Raw genomic sequence first — 23,853 nt, forward strand, 5'->3', positions numbered from 1 at the left:
TTTGTGTCCGGGACCTTCTGTGAAGTTGATGGGGAAAATTACTGAACAAAAACAAATTTTCCCCTCAAGTTCACAGAAAAGCATTATGCTGCTCTCTTCAGCTGGGAAACACAAACTGTTGTCTTAACCAAACTGTAAAAACCTGTTAAAGATTAGTATGAATTACAATCTCAAACAAAATATGAGCTGGTATCCATTATCATGAAAGAGAATAACCAAACAAACTAACAAGTAAGAACTGAAAGAAAGAGCTTATATTTGAAAATTAAAGCCATGAGGAAAGACATGAATGTTCACTGAATAGTTAACACCTGAGAAGTTGGGTTGTCTCTGTGTTGTGTCACCTCAAAAACAATAAAATGTTTTTTCTTATCATATACTTTTTACTCTCAAAAGTGACTGTTAAATATGCATGATTTGCAGGTGATTTTCAATCAATTCAAAATGATATGTAAAATATATTTTAGTAATGTCAACAGTTTAAATGAATCTGGTGTATAGAAAATTTATCCCAGATGAACCAAACACCTTTCACCAGTATTATAACATTTGTATGGTGGCTATCAAGGATGATGAAGAATTCATGAACATCCTTGAATTAATCTATTTATAAAACTATGTGCAAACAAAAACGTACACAAGTCAAATAAGAATTTTTGCTTTTGGTATTCATACCGTATGTCCTCGCCAAAAAATTATAGTGGTACCCTCCGCAACAATAACTTTAAAGATAGTGAATCAATCTAAAATACAATGTAAGGGATTGAAACTATAACTCATTGCCCATGCCTTACAGAAAACCCATTCAATTTGCTTCAGAGGTCAAAGAGAGTTGAGGATTTTTGTAGAGCATGTGAGGAATTCCTTCCCTCCAAGTTCTGCATGTGTTTACACATTAATACTTTCCAAGAGCATCCAAGTGCTGAACTTGGAAGAATCAGACTCCTGACATCCTTTATAACAATCCACATTTCTTTGAGATCACTTAACCAAATTGACTGGGGCTTTCTGCAAACTAGAGCTAAGATGTTATAATTTAAGACCCCATAGTAGAATTTAGTTGATTTAATCATATTGGGTGCTATCAATGCAAAAGTCTAATTGTAAATTCTTTTGGGGGGGGACATACTATCAATACATGAACACAATGTTAACATTGAATGTCACCTCCGAAACAAAGTTATTCTTCCCTGGTGTTGTGGAATAAAATATTCTGAGAGTAAAGAAACATTACTGAAATGATCTTACACCCTCATTTCAATTTAAAGTAGAAAATGGAATGCCATGTTTCTTCAGGTTACAATATCTAGCTTATGTCCATCATATTCTTACTGTAAATTAATATTTTAACACAATGTTAACATTGAATGTCACCTCCGAAACAAAGTGATTCTTCCCTGGTGTTGTGGAATAAAATGTTCAGAGAGCAAAGAAACATTACTAAAATGATCTCACACCCTCATCTCAAGTTAAGGTAGAAAATGGAATGCCATGTTTCTTCAGATTACAATATTTAGCTTACATCCTTCGTCCAAATGGAAGGCAAACTACCGGTACCCATGCTAATTAATGAAGTATAAAAAAACACTTGTTCTGTGTGGTTTATCTGCTTGAAACAGGAGTTAATTTCTTGTTCTCGAGTTATAATTATTAAAAACATTGATAAAAAGAAGAAGTTTTTGTGTTATCGTCACTTATTCTCAAAATAAGTGAGTATTAATATTAATGTCACCTCCGAAACATTCTAATATGTTAACTGTCACCTCCGAAACATCCATGTGTGAAAAATCCAAGTTTTAAAGAAATGATTGGAATTTCATTTAACCTACATAGGAAGGTAGCCCTTCTTAAAGACTTATTATAGTAAGAGTTTGACCTGGCCTGCCCTCCAATAAATAGTTAAAATCTTAAAAATTACATGTCAATTGGTATTTTTTAGCAAAAATTTATAAATCTCATGTATTTTTTTTTAATTCACTTTATATTCAACCCCCAAATAGTTTTGATTCACAAACTATATATTGTTGTTAACCATATAAACTTTGCATGGTGAAGTTTGACTACAGAGTTTTGTCAATATGGTGCAATTCATGAAAGCAAAATTTTGCTTAAATTTACTTCAGGTGCCAGGGTTTTCCTTAAATTACACCAATAACCCTTCAGCTTTAAGGTCTGAAATGTTATTTTTTCAAAAATTTGAATACTTTCAAATAGGAATCAAACAGAATCATGAAAAAATATTTTGTTTGAAATTTTGACCCTCCGAGTACAAAAGTTACACCACTGATCGTAAAAAAGGCCATATAGACTAGTATGTAAAGCAACACTGCAAAATCAATGATCTAGCTTTGATATAACGAAGCGTAAGGTACAAAGGTGTACATTCTACATCACATTGCGCAACATTGTAGCGACTCTTCGATCGGATGTACTGAGTACACTGCGCACATCCTGCTTGTATGCAGAATGCCAACCAGGAATCACAATCTTTTGTCGGGTCCGGGCTTTTTGAACAACTATATACCTATCTAATTATGGTTAAAAGAAATCATAGAAAAAATATCTTATTTCTGGATCACCCTTTCATTCAAAAGCAGTTTACTAACACTTGAACTTCTATTTCGGTAAATCTTTTTTTTTTTTTACCAGCGGATTGGGAGGGGGGCGCACCCCCCCCCCCCCCCCCCCTCCGTAGTTACGCCACTGCTTTTGGGTGAAATAATTGGACAGATTTCTTGAATTCTAACAAAAAAGCAAGAAAATCTTTTCATCGCGGGAATTATGATTATGTGGGGTGGGGCAAATGGTGCGCTTGCCTTCCAATGTTTTTATGGGGGCAACATTTTTGTTTTCTTTAAAAAGCAAGAAAATCTCATTTCGGGAATTATTAATCATGGGGGGGGGGGGGGCAAAACTAAAATATGCTTCCCCTCCAATTTTTTTTTCTTTTTTTTTTAATGAGGCTAAGGCTCGCTCTTGGGCTGGCAATATGGATTGGTCAGAAGTAACGTACATAGACCCAACATACTTGTAAGTAGCACACGTACATGCAAACGTTTTAAGTGCTCCGTATCGTACGGATGTACAGTACGGTCGATAAATAGTAAACACTGTAGAATACTAATAGATATGTATAAAATCAGTGCTGCCAGAACCAGGGGTGCGAATCGTTATTGCCGACGATTTTGTCTGTGTGTGTGTGTGTGTGTGTGTGTGTGTCCCTGGTGCAAAATATAAAAAAAAAATAGAAAAGAATAATTATTTAGCGTCCGGCGTTGAGGTCGCTCGCAGACTGATTTTTTTTTTTTTTTTTTTTTTTTTTTTTTTTTAAGGATCTGAAGGGGGGTGCGTTCGCACCCAACGCACCCCCCCTGGTGACGCCCATGCCTATTACCGAACGCGTACTTTGTCAATGGAGCGCGTACAACAACTCGAATATGCATTCATTGCACTACGCGCTGTTATCTCACAGGGGAAGCCAGTGCCGAAAATTGCTAAACTGCAGCAAAAAACAAAACAAAACGTAATTTACCTCAAATTTACGTAATAATTGCTAAAATTTCGATGTTCGTTGTCCTGCGTTAATAAACATTGACCGAAAATGCAATGTACAATTTTCCCCATACAGAGGGCGCACGTTCGGTAATACAATACGATTTGCGTCGGTAAAAAGAGACAATTTTTGTGGAAGGGTTATTTGAAATACGGATTTTTTCTAGAAGTTGGCTTATTTTTCAAGTATTTTCGTTACAGCTAAAGTCATCAGCATTTCAATTATCTATAAGGATATTTTTGGCTGAATTATTGCATAATGTTGCCCGTTTGGAGCAATAAAACAAAAATCGTTCGGTAATAGGATACACCTCCATGATACTGGTGGAAGTAGTGATTGCAGAAAGTTGGTTTGATTGTAGTGTTGGGTGAGTACAGCATGTAAACTTACTCACTTTTTATTCGATTCCAAAGAATCAATGACAATACCTGTGTGATCCATATGATGTGTGATGATAACTCTTGTGACGAGAGCTAGAATTTCATGCCTATCCCCCCGAAAAACAAACAAAACAAAACATGCACACATGTACAAACCAATCCATAACTATTGTACCGGGGTACTTACAAACCAAAATATTTCTTATAAACTATGTACGGGGCGGTAGAAGGTCTGTAGAACTAATTGCCGAAAACAGAACCTGAGATTTGCAAGGGATTTGGTGACAGAAGATAATTACCTAAACTAGGCCATTTAACTAGTCTTAATGAAAGTACATTGGTGATTGCTGTGCTGTGATTGATATTATATTGAATTTTATGAATTCGAGTTCGACGTTTTTCCTGAAAATAAAACTCTAATGTCAAAATCACAGATTTTTATGTTTTTTGGCACACAACTTATGGTTTCTTGTCTCTATCTATATCATCAAATTATCATGCGATTGTGATTTTTTCCTAAAAATAGAATTGTAATGTTGTCAAAATCACTACGTCATTTTGGCACACAACTTAACGGTTTCTTGTCTCTTTGTCCAACTCCAGAGGAAGAATTCACAATGTTTGTCATATGATACTAGCTGTTGATTTGTAGTTGACCTGTATTGTAGATCTATACATTACGTCCATTTTCAGATTTTTGAGGAGAGGCGTTGTTCTTTAAAGTTGCAAACTTGTGTATTGCAGTATGTATACTGGTTACGCCTACAGCCATTACATGTAAGCTCTGATATTTACATTTATTTCTCCTGGCTGGAGGTGTATGATGTAGCCTTAATATTGACTTTCTTTTAACTGTATAGTGGTTTTACATCTATGTTTTCATATGAAATGTTTTGTTTCCTTTTTCTTTACCCCCTTCTGTTTTCTTTCCTCTTCAGTTATTGGGGATGAAATCCTCAAAGGTCAGACACTTGACACCAACTCAAACTTCATTTGCTCTCAGCTGTACAAACTTGGGGTCAAAGTTGAGAGGGTGAGTTTTTAGTTTGTGGAGTACGCCATTCATTTGCATTTTTAAAGGAAACTTTCAAAAATAAGAAAGTTGTGATAAGAAAATAGTTACATTCCAAGACTGAAATTCATGAATAAAATATTTTTTAAGGCAGAACATGAGAACGTCATGAAAAAGTGCCAATATCACGTGTATGCTCAAATTTTTTAAAGCTTGAATGTCAATGCCAATGACTTATCAAAATATATGTCAAATTATTGTGACAGGAAAACATTGTGAGTGTCCATCTAATAAGAAAGCACAGTATGATATTATTTCATACAGATTGTGCCAACCGAGATTCAGAGACCAGTGCGATTGAACAGAACTCCTCCATGGGAGGTATATTTACCCAAAACAGGCAGCACTGGGGAAAATATTGCCTCGAGGAGAAAATATAACTCCCAAGGGACAGTGAAGTGAAATGAAGGACAAGGCAATATTTGCTACTGTATGAATATGTGATCTACATTATACATATTTCATTCTGGCTCTGCCCGCAGCCTGTCAAATTATATTACCTCATATGATTTCACAGCTTGCAATGTAACAGTTTTGAACTTTGCTGCATTAGTCATGTGAGTGCATTGTGACCAATCACAGTATTAATGTAGACCAGTCTATAATTATGGTCCAATATTGCAGATATCTGTCATAGGAGATGACCTGTCCACTATTGCCGATGAAGTCTCGATTTTCTCCAAGCGCTACACACACGTCATCACGTCTGGAGGCATTGGTCCAACGCATGATGATGTCACATTTGAAGGTAATCAAAAAGGTTATTGGTAATTGAAATGGTAAATGAATGAATTTAGAAACAAAGGAACTGTATTTGTTTGTGACATGGAAACTTAGTGACTACTTTCCAATGTATCCATATTTTACCATAGATCTGCATAATATCTTACAGGTCAGTGGTGGATTCAGTAGGGGACGCATGGAGACCCCCTTTATTGTTGGTAAAATAAAAGAAATGGAAAGAAAAATAAATGAAAGTGGGCACATGCACACTTTTTTTTTCATTTTGTGCTCCCTCCTTTCCGGAATTTCTAATTTTGCAAACTGACTGATATTTTCGACATTAGCAACTCCTGAATATTAGGATGTGACCCGCCATTATAAAATGATCCAAGAGAAAGCCAAGAAAGCTAAGTTTGAAGTCAGATCATCAAAATTGGTCACAACCATCAAATTTCTGTTTTTGGAATTAATGTGCGTAAGGTAGTCTGTAGTTTCGTCTGTCATCTGCTGAAATTTCGAAGGTAAATGATCAAAGTAAAGGCAAGAAATTAGTGTGTTTCTGGGCCATCATTTTCCTACTTTCAATGAAACATGTCAGAAAATTTGGATTTAGTGCCGCAGATAGACTCTGCCCCTAGCAACGAGGGAGAGGTCTTATTGGTCAATGCTTGGCATCCTGTTTACTGATTGGTCGTGCATATTACTGCGGGCGCTAAGGTTGAATGAACATCATGAAAGTTGCCATGAGCGGACATTTTATTGTCAAGAGGTGAAAACTGTCTTACTTCCTCTTGATCATGATTGCGTCGGAAAAAGCAGTTTTCTCGTAATTCATGCTGATTTCCTACGCCACTTGACATGGTCTCATGAAATCATCAGTTTCTCCGCAACCAAGTTCTTTTATGAGTCATGTTATGAAATTAAAGCAGAAGAATAAGGGAATAATGTCATGTCATTTTTAGAAAATCGACCTCCCTCGACTTAGAATCCTTTTGTTGTAGCGGGTCACATACAGCTTTATTGCCTTCCAGAACACAAAATTAGTTGTATATCATCTCCAAGTTGGGAAATCAATGATTTTTTCCTGAAACAGGATAGTTCTAATTTATTATTTCAGCACTGTGGTTTTTGATGGCAGTTTTAACCTCTTGTGAAAGCCCAAATGTGCAAAATAGTTTACCCACAAAATACTCTATGCTAGGGCCTATACGAAGGATACTTTGGCAGTCAGCATGCCTTAGTTTTTACACTGTATATTTCCACTGTGCATTTCTGTAATGCAGGTGTGGCAAAGGCCTTTGGGCAGAAGATCATCCCCCACCCGGAACTGGTCAAGATCTGTCGGGACTACTTTGGAGCCGACAGTGCTCTTGACTCTCCACAAATGAAAATGGCTCTGGTAAGTTTGTCAAATTCATAGCTGCTGTGCTGCTGTAGGGTGTCTGTGCAGAGCTCTGTAATGCCCTCATAGTATTTGGAGGTGCTGCAAAGTTTCTGGAGTGGCTACCTGAACTATCTCAACTTTCCTCCGAAATACATGTATAGCTACCTCTGCCAAGGGAGGAGGAGTAATATGTTTTTGTCAGCACTTGTTTGTTTGTTTGTCTGTTTGTTTGTCTGTTTGTTTGTGTGCAAAGTAACTCAAAAAGTTGTGAACGGTTTCGTGAACGGATTCAAATGAAACCTACAGGAAAGGTTGAAAATGACACAAGGAACAGATGGTTCAATTTTGGTAGTGATATGGGAATTTGTATGGACTTTATGATGGATTTTGGATATTTTAGCAGGTAGGGTCAATGAACTTGGGAGTTCAAACTGTGCATTTTTTTAGGTTTGCATATATACGTGCACTGAAGTCCATGCTCTAGTGTCTGCTAGGGGGACATCAGGCATGTCACGCAGCTAGAAGTTGATGACATAACAAAAGGCTTCATACTGGGAAATCAGGCGATTGTGTGCTTGGTGGAGGTCTGCGCTCTCAGAGTGCTTCACAGTCTCTAGTTTACACAGTGTTGAGGCAGACAAACTTGCCTTTCTACACAGTGTACAAGCAACTCCAGTGATCACTACACATGAGTCGGGGGGGGGGGGGGAATATTGTAGAATAATTCTTATGTTCAGTGATGTAGGCAGCATGCTAGACATCAGACATCACATGGCGCTGCATGGTTTCCACTTATATAGACAGTCTTGTTGCAAAACTGATAATATCGTACTTATGTTACTTGTTCACAAAATGTGGAAAGTGGAAGAATCCCTGTGCCTGGATTTTAGACAAATACTGAGATACAGAACAGTGTGAACCCATGTCCAGTCTCAAAATCCTGTTGGGACTGTTTCTGACAGTGCATTGCCAGCACAATAGTAAAATCGTCTCCTGCCTCAGTCATGTGTGCATGTGTGTGTGTGTGTGTGTGTGTGTGTGTGTGTGTTCCAATCGTTGAATGTATATGGTGGTGCCCTGTGGTCCAATGTTAATCTTTTAGAAGGTACTGGACCATGGCTCTTGCAAGATAAGACTATGTTTGCATATTGCTTTGATCTTTAGTTGAAGAGATTAGAATAAAAGAAAAGAGATAATTATCTGGTGTACAGTCATTTTCTATGCCATCTTGTCATATCATTTTGAAGACTACAGGTAGTTGATAGGTTTGCAGGTAGAAATGAAGTGAACTTAATTTCTACACCATGCAGTTGTCTTCTGGGGTTGTGTCTCCTCAAAGCCATGTTCATTGTTAGACGTTTTCCAAAGAACAGGCTGTAAAATTATCCCTTATTTTATGGACTGACTTTGTAAAAGATGTATTTTTCAATAAGGTTTTATTGTGTGTTTAAAATGCAAAAAAAAAAAAGGACAGAAAAGTATACTGATTCAGCATTAAATGATTTTAGGATTGAGAGCATTTAATGTGAGGAACAGTGTACAACATTGACAATTTACTTGATGTCATTACTTTTTTAAAGTAATCTTGTTAATGCATATTTTTTATTCATCTTTTACCAGTTAAGCACAAGTAACTCAAATCATCACAAATTTCTTTAAGTGCCTGATTCTCAACTGGATACTGTACTTGCTGTTAACATTTTACATTCCCATGCCCTTTGCAGAAAGTAGTCATCACTACTGATGGCGCCCTAGCAGATGCAAGAATCAGAAAAGAAAGTACAGCAGTGGATGTGCCACATGTAGTTAGCAAGCAGACCAAATTAAGATAAAAAATGATGGAAAATCAACCGTAGGCACACATTTCATAATATTCAAAATATGCAAATGTTCTCTCAACTCTTTTGGTATTGAAGGTAGACTTGAGTTAAACTTAAATTGATTCACTTTCATGTGTAAATGTCACTCAGGTCCCAGAGCACTGCAATTTGACGTATGGCAAGAATCTCAAGACGGGACAGCCACACCTCTACCCACTCATCTCAGTGGAGAACGTCTACATCTTCCCTGGCATCCCCAAGCTCTTAGAAGCCGCCTTTGTGTCGTTACAGGTGCTTGTTTTCTCAGTTGCAACTCTTGTTTTGTCCAGTAGATTTCCCCATTTAATGATTATCTTTATTGATAGCTCTGTTATAAGCAGTATCCATCCCATTATTTATGGAGAAAGTGAAGAGGTTAATTGACGCATTGCAAACTTTCTTAATGTGGTGTTTTGAAAAGAGGATGCATTTCTGATGGAATTTTTTAATAAGCAGACATATTTTCAGCCAATTAAAATGGATTTCTCAATCTACAATCCTTTGCAAGTTGGTTTGTTAGTATCAGGGACTTTCTACCCCAGAAAATGTGACTCCTGATGGCAGACCGAGAAATCATATTTGTAATAAAGTAGAAGTACAATTGTATAACTTTTGGATATATTGTGCATGATATTAAAGTTCATATCACTGCTTATGTAGTGAAACAAATATGTCCTGTGACAAAAAAACAACGAACACATACATGAAACAAAAGCAACAACAACAACAATCCCCTATTAAAAACAAAAAGTAAAAACAAACAAACAAACAAACGATACATCTTCTAGTGTGATTTGTGAATTCTCTTAAATAATCTTCATCCGGAATACCAGTAATTGTGGAAGTGCTGCAACTTCATTACTTAGATTGCTGCCAACTACGAGCTCGACTGTCACGCAGCTTTCAGAATTTGTTATACTAGTTACGGTAGCTCCGACTGAGGTACTAGTGCATTACGGTATGCACTGTATAGCTGTATGCATTGTGTCAGATCTATTGCTTACTTCAAGGCCCTAATGCCAAGAAGTTCAGGCTATATGTATCGCAGGGACATTATATCAACTCTATCGATCCTCATCTAGGAGGGGTCATGTCATGGTCAGATTTTCCAAGTCCTATCAAACTATCAATCAGTACTACCTATGCTGGAATTATTAGCCATGACATAAAATGATGAATTAATTTCACTTTCAGCTGTATGGCCTTGATTGCTGAGAGTCACCAAATTTCCCAGATTGTGATATTTTATGGGTTGAAGATTTCATTCTCGTCCTTTCCAGGAGAAGCTCTTCCAGGGGTCACAGGTCAAATTCTACGTCCGAAAGATCTTCATCAGCACCCACGAAATCGCGGTGGCGCCCTACCTCAATCAATTCAACACCAAGTACAAGGACATCGTACGCCTGGGATCATACCCAAAGCTTAGCCATAGGTGAGAATCACAAGTATAATGGTGCATTGACTCTTTTTTCTTTATTTTTTGAATCTGGATAGTTTATTTCCATGTACACACAGAACACTGGGACTGCTTTGAGTAGTAGAAATCACTAGTATACAAATATCGACTGCTTCAGAGAGGGATGGTAAAACTATCTCCACCGAGGTGATTTCCCAACATTGCTATGCCCCGAGACGAAGTCGAGGGGCATGACACTATTGAGAAATCATCGAGGGCAAATAGTTTTACCATGACCCGAAAGAAAGCAGTCGATATTTGTTTTATATCCCTCTCGAGCATTTTATGAGAGTGATGATAAGGTTCCCTTTTGGAAATGTGGAGGCTAAACGTTAAATCTAGGCCGTGGCAGTGCAGCAGCTTAGTGCATGCAGCGCATAGTGAATGACATCGCTGTGTAATGTAAGAGGCCGCCGTGTATTCACCATATTGATCCGAGCTACAGCGTAGAACTGCAAGAGAAGGAGGTCAAGGACTGACATTAGAAGTAGGCCTAGAGCGGCTTCGTGATCCAGATCATCTTCAAAATCGGGTTTTGTTTCCTAAAATAATTCCTAATCCGTACCTGATATGTTGTACTTTTGCTGCAATTTACGAAATTGCTCTGTTACTTGAAGCAGTCAATTTTTCAATTGAGCTGAATTGCATTGATCACATACACACGTCATCACACCACAGATTTCTGTCATGCTGGCACCACCGTATGTACCACACTAGCTAGCAAGCTAATATCGCTACTATGCCCACTGCTTACATTCTAATGTGAGAAATTTAGATATTGATCACAGAATCATGATTTCGTGCAGATCGTGGATTGAAGGGGATGGCTAGTAACCGATCAGTAGGAATCAGTGGGAATGCTGAGGGATGATTGTTCCAATTCTTGTGGGATTCATTTAAGAGTACATTATATATCTACTGTTGTGTGAAAATTATTTGCTTCAGAATGGTCTCATATTCAAGTAATGTGCAGATAAATGCCCCGTCACTGACCAGGCACGCTAAACTGGAAACATTAAACTGCACATTACTTAAATATGAGACCATTCTGAAGCAAGTTATTTTCACACAACAATAGATATATAATGTACTCTTAAATGAATCCCACAAGGATGGGAACAATCACCCTCCAGCATTCCCACTGATTCCCACTGATCAGTTACTAGCCATCTCTTTTAAGTGTGATTTCCCAAATGTACTATATCACGCTAGATAATGTAAGCCTTTGCACTGCATTCAGCTGCTCGTAGATTTCTAGTAAATCTACCCCCTTTTCATGCTCTGTACAATCATATTGCAAGAAGCTTTACATGAGAGATATAATAATTACTAGTAAATTGGTCAATTCAATTCAATTCAAACTTTATTTTCACTTTTTCTTTCCAACAGAATGTACAAGAAACAATATTATGAGATTGACATGGGAGTAACAGAATATACATAACCAGACAGGATTAACAACATGTTCATGTCTACATGATCAGTACAAAAAAGATACATACATTCTATATACACTCTGCGAAAAAAAAAAAAAGTGGAGGTACCCTCTCAAAAGACTAGGTTTGTATCATGTGGGCACCTCTTAGGGAAAGAGGGAAATAAGGGGGTGAAAAGCTTACAACTACAAAGAGTGCAGGAAACTGGGGTCTAACAGGGGGAAACTGGGGTCTAATTCACCTCTAGAGGTGATACCATAATTTTTATGTAACTGAAAGGAGAATTACAGCAGGTATTTCTGTAGGAGTTTGATGAAATTGTCTTCAAGTCTCTCCCTTTTTTTTGTTGTTGTTTGAAAATGGTAATGGTTCTCTTGGCATATCTATGCTGTTGGAGCTGCTAAGCATAATCTTCAGTTTATCACATGGTTAACCATGCACGTTTTCAGATCCTGAATATGTTGACTTACCACCAAAAAAAAATTGAGTTCCCGTTTATGCTTTTCCAATTAAGAGGAATAAAAAGGAAACATCCACTCAAATCATATTTCATTTTTTCAGCATATTATTGACACTGCCCTCTTCTCATTTCCAATTTTATTTGACATAGGCGAGGGTCTTTCTTTTTAGCTGTACACAAGGAACCACTCAAATCTGGGTTGGAATTTCATTTATGGACCCTGTCAAGTTGATCATCTGATTTCCATTGCAGCTGCTACCCACACAAGTAGTAGAGGCAGATCAACTTCCACAAAATTCAGATCCTTAGGCTAAAGTTTAATTGTATACTTTTCATGGTCCCAAATTGTTGTTGGTTTAAGCACATTGTGAGTTAAACATGTTGATCAATTGATTCACATCTTAGTTAGGAATGAATTACCTTATTAATACCGTAGTTAGGAATGAATTATCCTGGAATGAGTTACCTTATTAATCTGTTTATTTGTCTGATTTTCCATGGCAGCTACTACTCAGTAAAGTTGATCTTGGAGAGCGAGGACGAGACGATCCTGGACCAAGCTCATAGTGAGCTCCTTGCCATGCTTCCACAGGGTAGGTCAAAGGTCGCATGCACAATAGCCACTGACAGTAAATGCACAGGTCATTGGCTATGTGGGTAAAAGGTCAAGAGATCACAGATACCAAAGAAGTGAGTTCTAGAACTACTTCACAGAAGGAGACAAATTAGGATGCACCTTTGAAAATAACAGAAAATTTGCACCTTATTTTTAATACTTAGATATTTAGAACAGGTTAAGGGTCAAAGGGCAGGGTTCTATACTGGAAGTATTTCTCAAGCGTGGCTAGTAATTGACCAGATATCACACTGCCCAATAGTTCATAATGGTTGAAATGTGATGTAGAATGATGAGGCACTTCTTCATGGATATTGAAAGGTGAAATCAGATTTCTTTCATCAAATAGACAAGATTAGAAATAACATCTTCTCGTGGGACCTGTGGGGATGCTTAATTTTACACCTTTAATCTTTGACTTTTTATCACCCTTTTCAGGAAACATAGACAAATTAAAATCAGCCGAGCTGACCAAAATACCATCTTCAGGCCTAAAGACATTCTCCTACAAACATCAACATGTAAAAATAGAAATGACATTAGGAGACTAAGCATTTGCTTTGCAGCTCCCAAACTGTGGTATAACTTACCATTAGAAATCAGGAAATCCCCTACAGTAAAATCCAGACTCAAAACGCATTTTTCCATTTTGATTTAAAAAACTACTTATTATTGTTGAGTATATCAGGAGCTCTTGGAGTGCAGGAGAATAATCATTACTACTGGAAAATCAGTGAGGTGACTTTTTGTGGGTTGTGTGATGCAGAGTCACATGCATGATTGTATTAGGGAGTATTGCTCAATACCTTCAAACTATACTTATGCATTCCTCCATCAGAACACGTGGTGAAGTTCGATGACGATCCGGTCGGCAGAGCGCCGGAGGCCGTGTACAATCTTGTGTCGTCCCCTGTGCCCCGCCCGAGTGATGCCGCGGAGGACACCGACGTACCGTCCACAAGTCTTGCCAGCGAAGGCAGCGATCCGAGGCCGCTCTCCGAGAAGGTGCACGAAGCTGTACGAGGTGAGATTTGAATTGATGGAAGACAGATTTATGAGATATTGGTATACATTATTTAGAATGGGTAGCGAGAATCCTGCGATCTCATTTGTCGAGAACTGTGTGTGGATTTTCTACTGGCCACACGCTGCCTCACAGTGGTAAACGTGATATCATGCACTTGTAGCAAGAGTACACGCACCTGTAACAAAGGTACGCATACTCAGGCTGAGTATGAGATGCCTATTGGCTGAAAAATCATGCATCCAGTTCTTTTGCCATGCACCCAATGATTATTATAGAATGGGTAGCGAGAATCCTGCGATCTGATTGGTCGAGAGCTATGTGTTCATTTTTACTGGCCGCACGCTGAGTCACAGTGGTAAACATGTTATCACGCACTTAGCAAGAGTACGCGTACTTGTAACAAAGGTTCGCGCACTAAAGCAAGCGTTCGCGCACTCAGCTTGGCCATGCATCCAGTAAAAACTGATGCATGGCTGGCCATGCATCCAGTAAAAACGGTAAGAACGGGTATGCATGCCCTTTACGGCAAGCCAAAAGGAAATGCATCCAGTAATTTTGTCATCGGGTAACACGATAGAAAACTGGGTTTTTGACAAGAAAATTACCCATTCTATAAATCAGATGACGCACATGTCTTTTCGTGCGTCAGTCGGAATATAGTGTGCATGCGGTAACTATGGAATTTAGCCTAAACCCACTCGGCTTCGCCTCGTGGGTGAAGCTTTCCATAGTTACCTTATGCACACAATTCCGACTGACGCGCTCAGACCTGTGCGTCATTTGTATACTGATGCATGGTTTTGAAGTACTGGATGCATAGTTTTGAAGTACTGGATGCATGATTTTTGGGCTTTCGTCTATGGCAAGCTAAAAGGAAATGCATTCAATAAATTTGCCATCAGGTAACAATGATTGAAAACTAGATTTTTGGCAAGAAAATTGTCCCCGCTCTATAACACAGATGACGCACATGTCTTTTTTTGCATCAGTCAAAGTAGTGTGTGTTCGGTAACTATGAAATTTAGCCTAAACCCACTTGGCTTCGCCTCGTGTGCAGGGATGCCAAGTTCAAAAAAAATTTATGAGTGAGATTTTCATGACTCGGCATCTCGGCATGCGAATGTGCATGCGAGCGAGGGTGTGGGAGGGTTTTTTTTTTCCCTGTGGCCTCCCACGGTAGGGAGCTTACAGGTGCATACTTAAGTGACTATTTTTTACTTATTTTGAAAGACAATAAGGGAAATATACCTTCATTTGCAACTATCACTTTTATCTTTTGAGCTAGGCTCATTATTATAGGCCCAAGTTGCAGACTTGGCCCGATGCGTGAGAAGAATGGGTGCCATGCGTGAGATCGTGAGATGGCCCCAGAATGCGTGAGACTTGGTAGCTCTGCGTGTGTTAAGCATTCCCTAGTAACCTTATGCACACAATTCCAATTGATGCACTAGACCTGTGCATCATCTGTATTAAAGGACAAGTTCACCTTCATAGACATGTGAGTTGAGTGAATGCAGCAATATTAGTAGAACACATCATTGAGGGTTTGAGGAAAATCGGACAATCCGTTCAAAAGTTATGAATTTTTTAAGTATCTGCTCACTCATTCTGGATAAGAAGACTACTGTAGATTGTGATGTCACATGAGTACAACGATATAAAGAAAGAATAAAGAAATTTCACATACTTTCACTTTTCTCGCATAACAAAGCGAACACTTGACTTGCTCTCTTTCAGAAGGCAGGGGGAATATTATTACCCTTAACATATGTCAGTAGACAAGTCGAGAAATGTGCACTTTCTGTGAGAAAAATGGAAAGTTTTGTGAAATTCTCTTGTTATTTTCTTTATATGGTTGTACGCATATGACGTCATACACTGTAGTAGTCTTTTCATCCAGCCGTGACTGAGCAGAAACTTCAAAAATTCATAACTTTTGAACGGATTGTCCGATTTTCCCCAAACTTTCACTGATGTGTTCTACTAATATTGCTGCATTCACTCAGTCCACATGTTTATGAAGGTGGACTTGTCCTTTAAATACATTGTACTTCACTTTCTTGTGACAGCCTCTGATTCAGTGACTGCTGAGACACTGTTGGGATAGGACAAGCCATACCCACTCCAAAACCCATTATTATACCATATGTAATTATTATAGTTTTTATCATTTATTAGGCATTTAGACATGTGTACATGGGTAAACAGAAAACACATTTGAATCAGTATAACAAAGATAAGCTAAATTATAACACCGAGACAAAGCACAAATGAAAAAAAAAAAACAAACAGACAAGCTGGCTGTCACATACAAAATGGGACTGCCATTTGTCACTGAAATGTCTGAAACCGACCTTCTGTTGTTTTTTTTAAAAGTAGTTTTGTGCTGCACCATTTTTGGTTTTGCTTTCATATAGAATATATGGTGATATAATTGAAAAAGGTCAAAGGTCAACCAATGTATATCAGAATGAATTCTGTGACATACCATTCTCTGTGTAAAGTCTTAGGCTTTCAAATAAACAGAAGTTATGATAGACAAAGTTAAACATGCAGTGAGCTTTTTTGTGTGATTTTGCAAATTGTCGAAATGAGAGCAATATTGCGGTGACTTCCAGTGAACATTACGTACAGAATCTTCAGTGGCTAAAGGGTAAATGTTGTAAAGCCTGTTTGGAGAGGTCAAAGGAAAATATGGCAGTTTTGTCTATTTGTTGTATTTTAGCCCCAGTGTGGCTTTATACATCGCAAGCTTGCCCCACATGCGAATAATCAATTTATGTGTGAGCCTGTGTGCTAAAAGTGGAGATCTGTGTAATGATTTCATTATAAATCGTATGATGTTGTATGATATGAATGTATATACTGTAAAACCAATATTGACTACTTTGTCAAGACATGGTGCAAATCTTTGACGTGCAGTGATTCTGACCAGCTTATATTACAGCTTATAAACAGGCATGTGGTTGTAAAGTGTATTTGCTTTATATGCATACATGTGTGCTTGTACACATACTACACCCATACATACACATATTATGAATATATTGTAATCTGGCTGCATGTCCTCTTGTGTTGCATCTTCCAGTTCTAGAAGAAGCCTTGGAGAAATATGAACTTGAGGAGATCTGTGCAGGATTTAACGGTGGGAAAGACTGTACTGCCCTCGTGCATTTATTCCATGCTGTTGTAAGAAGGTAAGGGGGAAAAAAAGAAGAAGAAAAGAAGTCATTTCCATACCTGCTGTTTGTGCTGAGTCAGATATCCCGGCTTGTTCTAGAACAATGGACAATTATCACAGATTGTTTTGTAGTGTCACCAAACTGTTGAATTCATCATTCTAACTTAATATTAATTTCCAGGACATGCTGAAATACCAGTAAAGAGGCAAGTTATGTAGGTTTATTACTTTTTGGAGAAGACATTCTGGCATGACATACTGTATACGCCAATATTTTCGAATACAGATATTTTCGCGAATCACAGTATCAGTGGCATTTTCGTGTGTTGTCAAATTCGCGTAGTAGTAGTAGGGTCTACTGCCAAGCACGAGAAACACGTTCAAACACTTGCCAACGTACTCGTAACGCTTTTCCATTTGCATCGTGACTTCCCAAACATGACAATAGAAAAGACACAGTAGAAGATTTATAAAATGAAACAATTACGGGAACTTGCAGTGAGACACTCACACACGGCATTTACAAGTACCTACCAAATGTTGCAACAAATAGATGTAGACGACAACGTTTCAGAGCTGCTGCGCTAGCGCTAGCGAAAGTTTTACATACATCCCTTGGCCTCACCACCGGTGCTCGGAGCCAGTGTTCATTTGCGTACAAGTAGGGTAACGTAGCACGTAACTGCAACCAACAGCTCCATACGCATAGCGTATAATGGGGCTGCGGACTGTAGCATTCAGGATCATGACAGGGTAGGATCGCGGACAAATATCAACTTGAAATCGAAAAATTTCTTCAATTTCAAGACTTACCAGTAAAGGTGAAGTATTGACAACAGGGTTTATGCAACGTTTGGTTCTGCCAATAGTCCCTTTCTGTTCGAATTGATGACTTAATGTGACTCGGTCAAGAGGAACCTGGGAGAGCTACACTGAATTGACGGCCAGCGCATGCTCACACAGACATCTTATCCGGTCAATGGATTTGAAATTTGTGCGCATGTGATGTGTGCACATGCGCTGGCCGTCAATTCAGTGTGGCTCTCAAGCTCTCCCAGGTTCCTCTCGACTGAGTCACATTAAGTCATCAATTCAAACAGAAAGGGACTATATGCAGAACCAAACGTTGCACGAACCCTGTTGTCAATACTTCAACTTCCCTGGTAAGTCTTCAAATTGAAGAAATTTTTCGACTTTAAGTTGATATTTATCCGCGATACTACCCTGTCATGATCCTAAATGCTACAGTCCGCAGCCCCATTACACTATGCGCATGGGGCTGCTGCGCTGGTCGCAGTTTCGTAGCACTGAGATTGCACATACAAGGTTAGCATCGTACTGCACTTCCACAATCGGTCGCACCGTAGCGTACGTACTAGTAGGATAGTATGTGTATGTACTGGCCGGTGTAACAGCCGTGTTGGTCCATCCAGCGTTGGATGCATTTTGTCATCAATTTGTACATAAGGTATGACGGGGTAATATTTTCGCATGTTTTTAATTTGGCGTTCAGCCCGAAACTAGTGAAATTCATGAAAATTAAACCCTCGCGAAAACAGTATTCAAAGATGCAGTTTTAGCTCTGTAACACATTTTCATTTTTATTTTTTCACACTTACACTTTTTCCTTCAGTTTCCAGAAGCGTCTACATTTCTTAACTTTTTTTCCTGTTCTTGCACATATTTTTTTTTAAATACTTTTGATGAGATTTTGTATTTCTTTGTATTCATTTAGCATTATTCCCTCTAAATTTGATGAATAATTTGTGTGATTATTCCTTTGTTTATGTACATTTATTTGTTTATCCGCCTGAAATTATGAATGTATTCATGTATTCCTATATTCATATATATTCTCCCATTTTATCTCCAGGAAATATCCAGATTACAAGGGTCAGCTTCAGGTCCTGTATATTCAGCATCCCAGAGGTACATTCCCAGAAGTCGATGAGTTTGTGAAGGAATCAATACTAAGGTATAGTGGACTTAATAATATATTCACTATCTTCATTTTCCTTGTCTTGTCAAGACCTTACTCTGAGTAGTATTGCACACAAGCATTGTTCAGCCATAGCATGGAAAAAGGTGTATGTAATGTATATGATGGAAAAGGCAAAGCTGTGAAAAGGGAAGATATATGTTTGAAATGAAGTCAGAAATTAAAAATATATCTCAAGATATAATAATTCTGTACTGAAGAGAATTTTTTAGCTCCCTCTCTGCCATATCTTTACTTCCTATGGGTTTCTTCTTTTAACACCCAGCTCCCCCCCCCCCCCCCATGCCTGTCACCTCAGCCATAGCATTTATACGACCTTTTTCCCTTTGTAGCAAGATTTCTGCTTCCACGGAATGTTTCATGCTTAACTTCTAAAGGGCTCAAATACCCGTACGTCATTTCATTTGTTGATAAAGGTCATTGTAGACCTTCACTTGAAACTTATGTGTATCACTGAGAATGAATATCGATAAGACGTTGGATATGAATATTGATCAGACGTTGGATATGAATAGAGCGTGCACGGAGCCCTCAAATTAATTAGTAATGCACCATAAAGGAACAAGAATGGGGTCAGCAAAAGTCAAAATCTAGTGAGCTCAGCCCGGATTGCTACATAGGTCTTCACATAGTTTTGCAGCAAAGTAACCACACACCTACATGTAGTTGTAAAAGGTAAACTATCCTAAATTTCAAGCAATTAAAAATGAAAATATATATATATGTATGTATATATAAATAAATATATATATATATATATATATATGTATGTATGTATATATATATATATATATGTATATAGCAGAAACTTTCGAGTAAAGTAATTTATCTACTCAGTTTGATACAAATAAACATGAATTTAGGTTTCAAATGCAGACACTCTTGTCTACATTTCGGGAACCTGGTGTACCAGGTTCCCGTATGTAAGTTGATGCTACAAAAAACCTGGTACACCAGGATCCTGGAAAGAATGGCTTAACAAAAGCCTTTCATGCTACACTTACATTTAGATAGCTACTTTCTGCTTGGCTATTTTCAATTGGTCCACTAATTGAGAGATCAATCCATGATTTAAAATATGTGTTGTTCAGAGGATTTTGCAGACCATTGGTAACTGTGAACTGACTTAACCAAACACCATAATCATATTCATGCCTTGATCATCCCTTGATGCCTACACAGGTACAATCTGAAGACGATTCTTATACAAGGGCCGATCAAGGGCGCCCTCTCGAAGATGAAGGAGTCCCACCCCAAGATAAAAGCGGTTTTGATGGGCACGAGGAACACGGATCCATATTCAGGTATACACATGTACTAAATTGAGTGTGCCTTTACATGTGTGTGTACTTGTGTGCATACTTTATAAGCTGTTATTTTGGCATACATATATTTTCGCGAATGAGAAGTTCGCAAGCACTTTAGAGAAATATTGTTTTCATGATTTTGACTCCGATGCTATGCATAAGTGCACCAATGCCTGTCACTTCGAGATATTTTCACGTGTTGTTAAATTCATGGTCCAACAGTGATTTGCAAAATTCTTGAAAATAACAGCTTGTACTGTATATGTGTGTGTGTGTGTGTGTGTGTGTGTGTGTGTGTTCTCTGTGTGATATAATCTACTGCATAGTCCTTTACAGGGCTTTACCTGGGTAATAGGACATTTCCCTTCATCTGACAGCTTAATAATGGGAATTATAGTTCGATAAAATGTTTATGTATTTAACAATGATATACTCATTCACATTTTCATAAAAAATTTGTAGATTGAACAGATGAATGCTTCGTGGTTACCATCAATTTGCAAAAAAAACAACCCAACAACAAACAAAAACAAACACACAAAAAATGACACAAAGAAATTCTCAAGATTGAAAGCTGCTGTTTTCAGAAATGATATTCCCTATTACATGATATTTTTAATGTTTTGCCTGTTTGCTGATTTTAATGGCAAAATCCTATGCTCACTTGATTACAAAAAAATTGGCCAAATTTTCCTTTCAAATAAAAGGGAAATCAAGCTTTTATTCTATCCTGTCATTGATTCAGATTTCAGATTCAGATTTATTCAACACTTTCAATAAAAACAAGAGAAAAAATACAGAAAATTGACAACACCATACTATAACAAGAAAAGAATGATCACAATAAGCATCAGTATAACATCACAAATACACAATACCTTTGAAAGTGTTCGGAGACAGACAGAAAGGCTTGCCTTATATAAAAGTCCTGTCCCCATACTATTCCATTTATAAGATACCAAAATATTGATCAAATACATTTCCTTATGAAATAATACACACACACATACGCATACACACACACACTGACATGTTATATAAGAGAAAAGTTTATCACACCATTTCGGCATACTGATTTAAAACATGCAATCTTAATTTTCTTTTAAACACATTCAGCGATGAACTTTGTCTTATTAGACCGGAATAGCATTCCAGATTTTGGGTCCATTAAAAAATATAGAATTATATGATGGCATCTTTAGAGATCTTTAGAGTGAGACAAATTTGTACAATATGTGTGTACATTATTGGAAATCATAGAGGCTGGAGAAAGAAAGAAATACAAAGAGATTGAAAGTACTGTTCAGTGACCTTTTGCAGTGACTGGTCCTGAATTGCTTAATCAGTTTCTCTACTCTGTGACTGTGTGCTACAGCAAGTCTAGGCTTCTTTGCGCCGACGGATGAAGGATGGCCGGACTACATGCGGGTCAATCCAATTCTCTTCTGGAGCTACCACGACGTTTGGCAATTCATACGAGAGCTCTTCGTGCCCTACTGTAGGCTGTATGACAAAGGGTAAGATATGTTTTCGCTAACAGGAATTGTAAAGAGTTTAAGAAACTTGTAACCCTCGAGAAATTTTATGAACTCCAAGATGTCTTATATTAGACATTCCAGTGCCCCTGTTTTCACACTTTGGAAGTCATGATGGAGTGATAAATGATAGCAGAGATTGCAAAATGCACTTTGGTGCAACAAGTAATCAAATCATGTGTCGCAGCCATTAGATTGATTGCTAAACAGGCAAACACTATCACAAGATTTCTTGTGAATGGTGCAGTTTTCACCATTTACTCTAAGGGTGGACAACTTCAAGGTTTTATTTTTGATTGATTTCGATTTTTGATTGTGAACCTTGTAATTTATGTGATTGCTTATTCCTAGAAATCAAATTATATGAGAAATGGTAAATCAAGAGCAACAGCAAAATGAAAGAAGGAAAAAGAAAACAAACAGGAAATCCTAAACTATCAAGAAAGCTTGGCAAATCATGCTTCTTGGAAATGTGGAAATGTTTTCAAGAATGAACTGAAGAGCATGCTGCAAGCTACATCCACACAAATGTTCAAAAATCCCAAGTGGAATGTACAAGAGAATGTGTTGGTCACTTGTGTGGTCAAGCATTTCCAAACTGAACCCAAAGCCTGAATGCTTTGACTGCCAGCTTCTCTGGAAGGGATTAATTAAAATCCCCTTTCCTTGTATCGGTTGATATTTTCCCGTTTATTTTCTCTTCTCTTTTTTTTTTCCAAACTTTTTTGTAGTTAGATATTGAGAGTTTTTGACTTATAGACTTGCCAACATAGAGGAGAACCTTGTTATAATGCTTACCTAGAAACACCATGACAATTACCTTTGTCAATAAAAAGGGTTCTCACTGTATTAGGGTAAAAAAAAACACAAAACGAAATGTTTAGAGTTGCCTTGTTATTTGAGGGTCTCTTTATAATGTGGTTCTACTGCATTGATACAAATTAAGAATTTCATCACAAAATGAGCTAAGTGCCACTTTTGAACATTTCAGAGTATTTAAAGGACAAGTTCACCTTCATAAACATAAGGATTGAGAGAATGTAGCAATATTAGTAGAACACATCATTGAAAGTTTGAGGAAAATCAGACAATCCGTTCAAAAGTTATGAATTTTTGAAGTTTTTGTGCAGTACCCGCTGGATGAGAAGACTACTGCAGTGTAGGAATAACTTAGATGTCACATGCGTACAACAATATAAGGAAAATATAAAGAGAATTTCACAAAATTCCATCTTTTGAAAAAAGTACACATTCCCCTGACTCGTTACCGACAAATGTTATGGGTAATATTATTCCCCCTGCCTTTAGAAAGAGGCAAGTCAAGTGCTCTTTTATTATGCGAAAAAAGTGAAAATATGTTGAATTTTCTTTTACATTTTCTTTATACTGTTGTACGCATATGACTCACAAGCTGTAGTAGTCTCCTCATCCAGCGGTTCCAACACAAAAATTAAAAAAATTCATAACTTTTGCATCGATTGTCCAATTTTCCTCAAACTTTCACTGATGTGTTCTACTAATATTGTTCCATTTTCTCAATCCTTATGTTTATGAAGGTGAACTTGTCCTTTAAGCCCATCATCAAAGAAAGCAAAATAAAACTGTGCCGGCGATCCTTCACTTGTAACAACAAAGAAATACTTCTATACACCTGTAGTTAAGAATGAAAAAAATTCCTGTATGTTCTTATCATTTCCTTTACTTTTTGTGGCTTTTTATTGCATTTATCTCAGCAAGAATGGACTATGCTTGCTTTACAATAAAATTCCTCATACATTCTTTTCTTCTCTCTCATACTGCATAGATACACATCACTGGGCAGTATCTCTACCACCTCGCCCAACCCCACCCTCATGTACACCACC

The 23,853-nt window shown here is 37.7% G+C and overlaps 1 protein-coding gene across 1 annotated transcript; it reads left to right on the plus strand.

Annotated features, from left to right (window-relative positions):
* The first annotated feature begins 5,746 nt into the window (after positions 1–5,746).
* LOC139708068 (FAD synthase-like) lies at positions 5,747–21,974 on the plus strand. Its single transcript, XM_071620052.1, has 10 exons — positions 5,747–5,753; positions 7,012–7,127; positions 9,083–9,223; positions 10,252–10,403; positions 12,828–12,916; positions 13,778–13,963; positions 17,055–17,163; positions 19,021–19,122; positions 20,329–20,450; positions 21,829–21,974. Exons 2-10 carry the CDS (start codon positions 7,113–7,115, stop codon positions 21,972–21,974), a joined length of 1,062 nt encoding a protein of 353 aa, XP_071476153.1. The 5' UTR covers positions 5,747–5,753; positions 7,012–7,112.
* Positions 21,975–23,853: the final 1,879 nt, after the last annotated feature.

The sequence above is a fragment of the Diadema antillarum genome, unplaced genomic scaffold, assembly GCF_040938485.1.
Source record: "Diadema antillarum isolate AM-2024a unplaced genomic scaffold, OU_Dant_1.0 seq00001299_RagTag, whole genome shotgun sequence".
Taxonomy (NCBI): Eukaryota; Metazoa; Echinodermata; class Echinoidea; order Diadematoida; family Diadematidae; genus Diadema; species Diadema antillarum.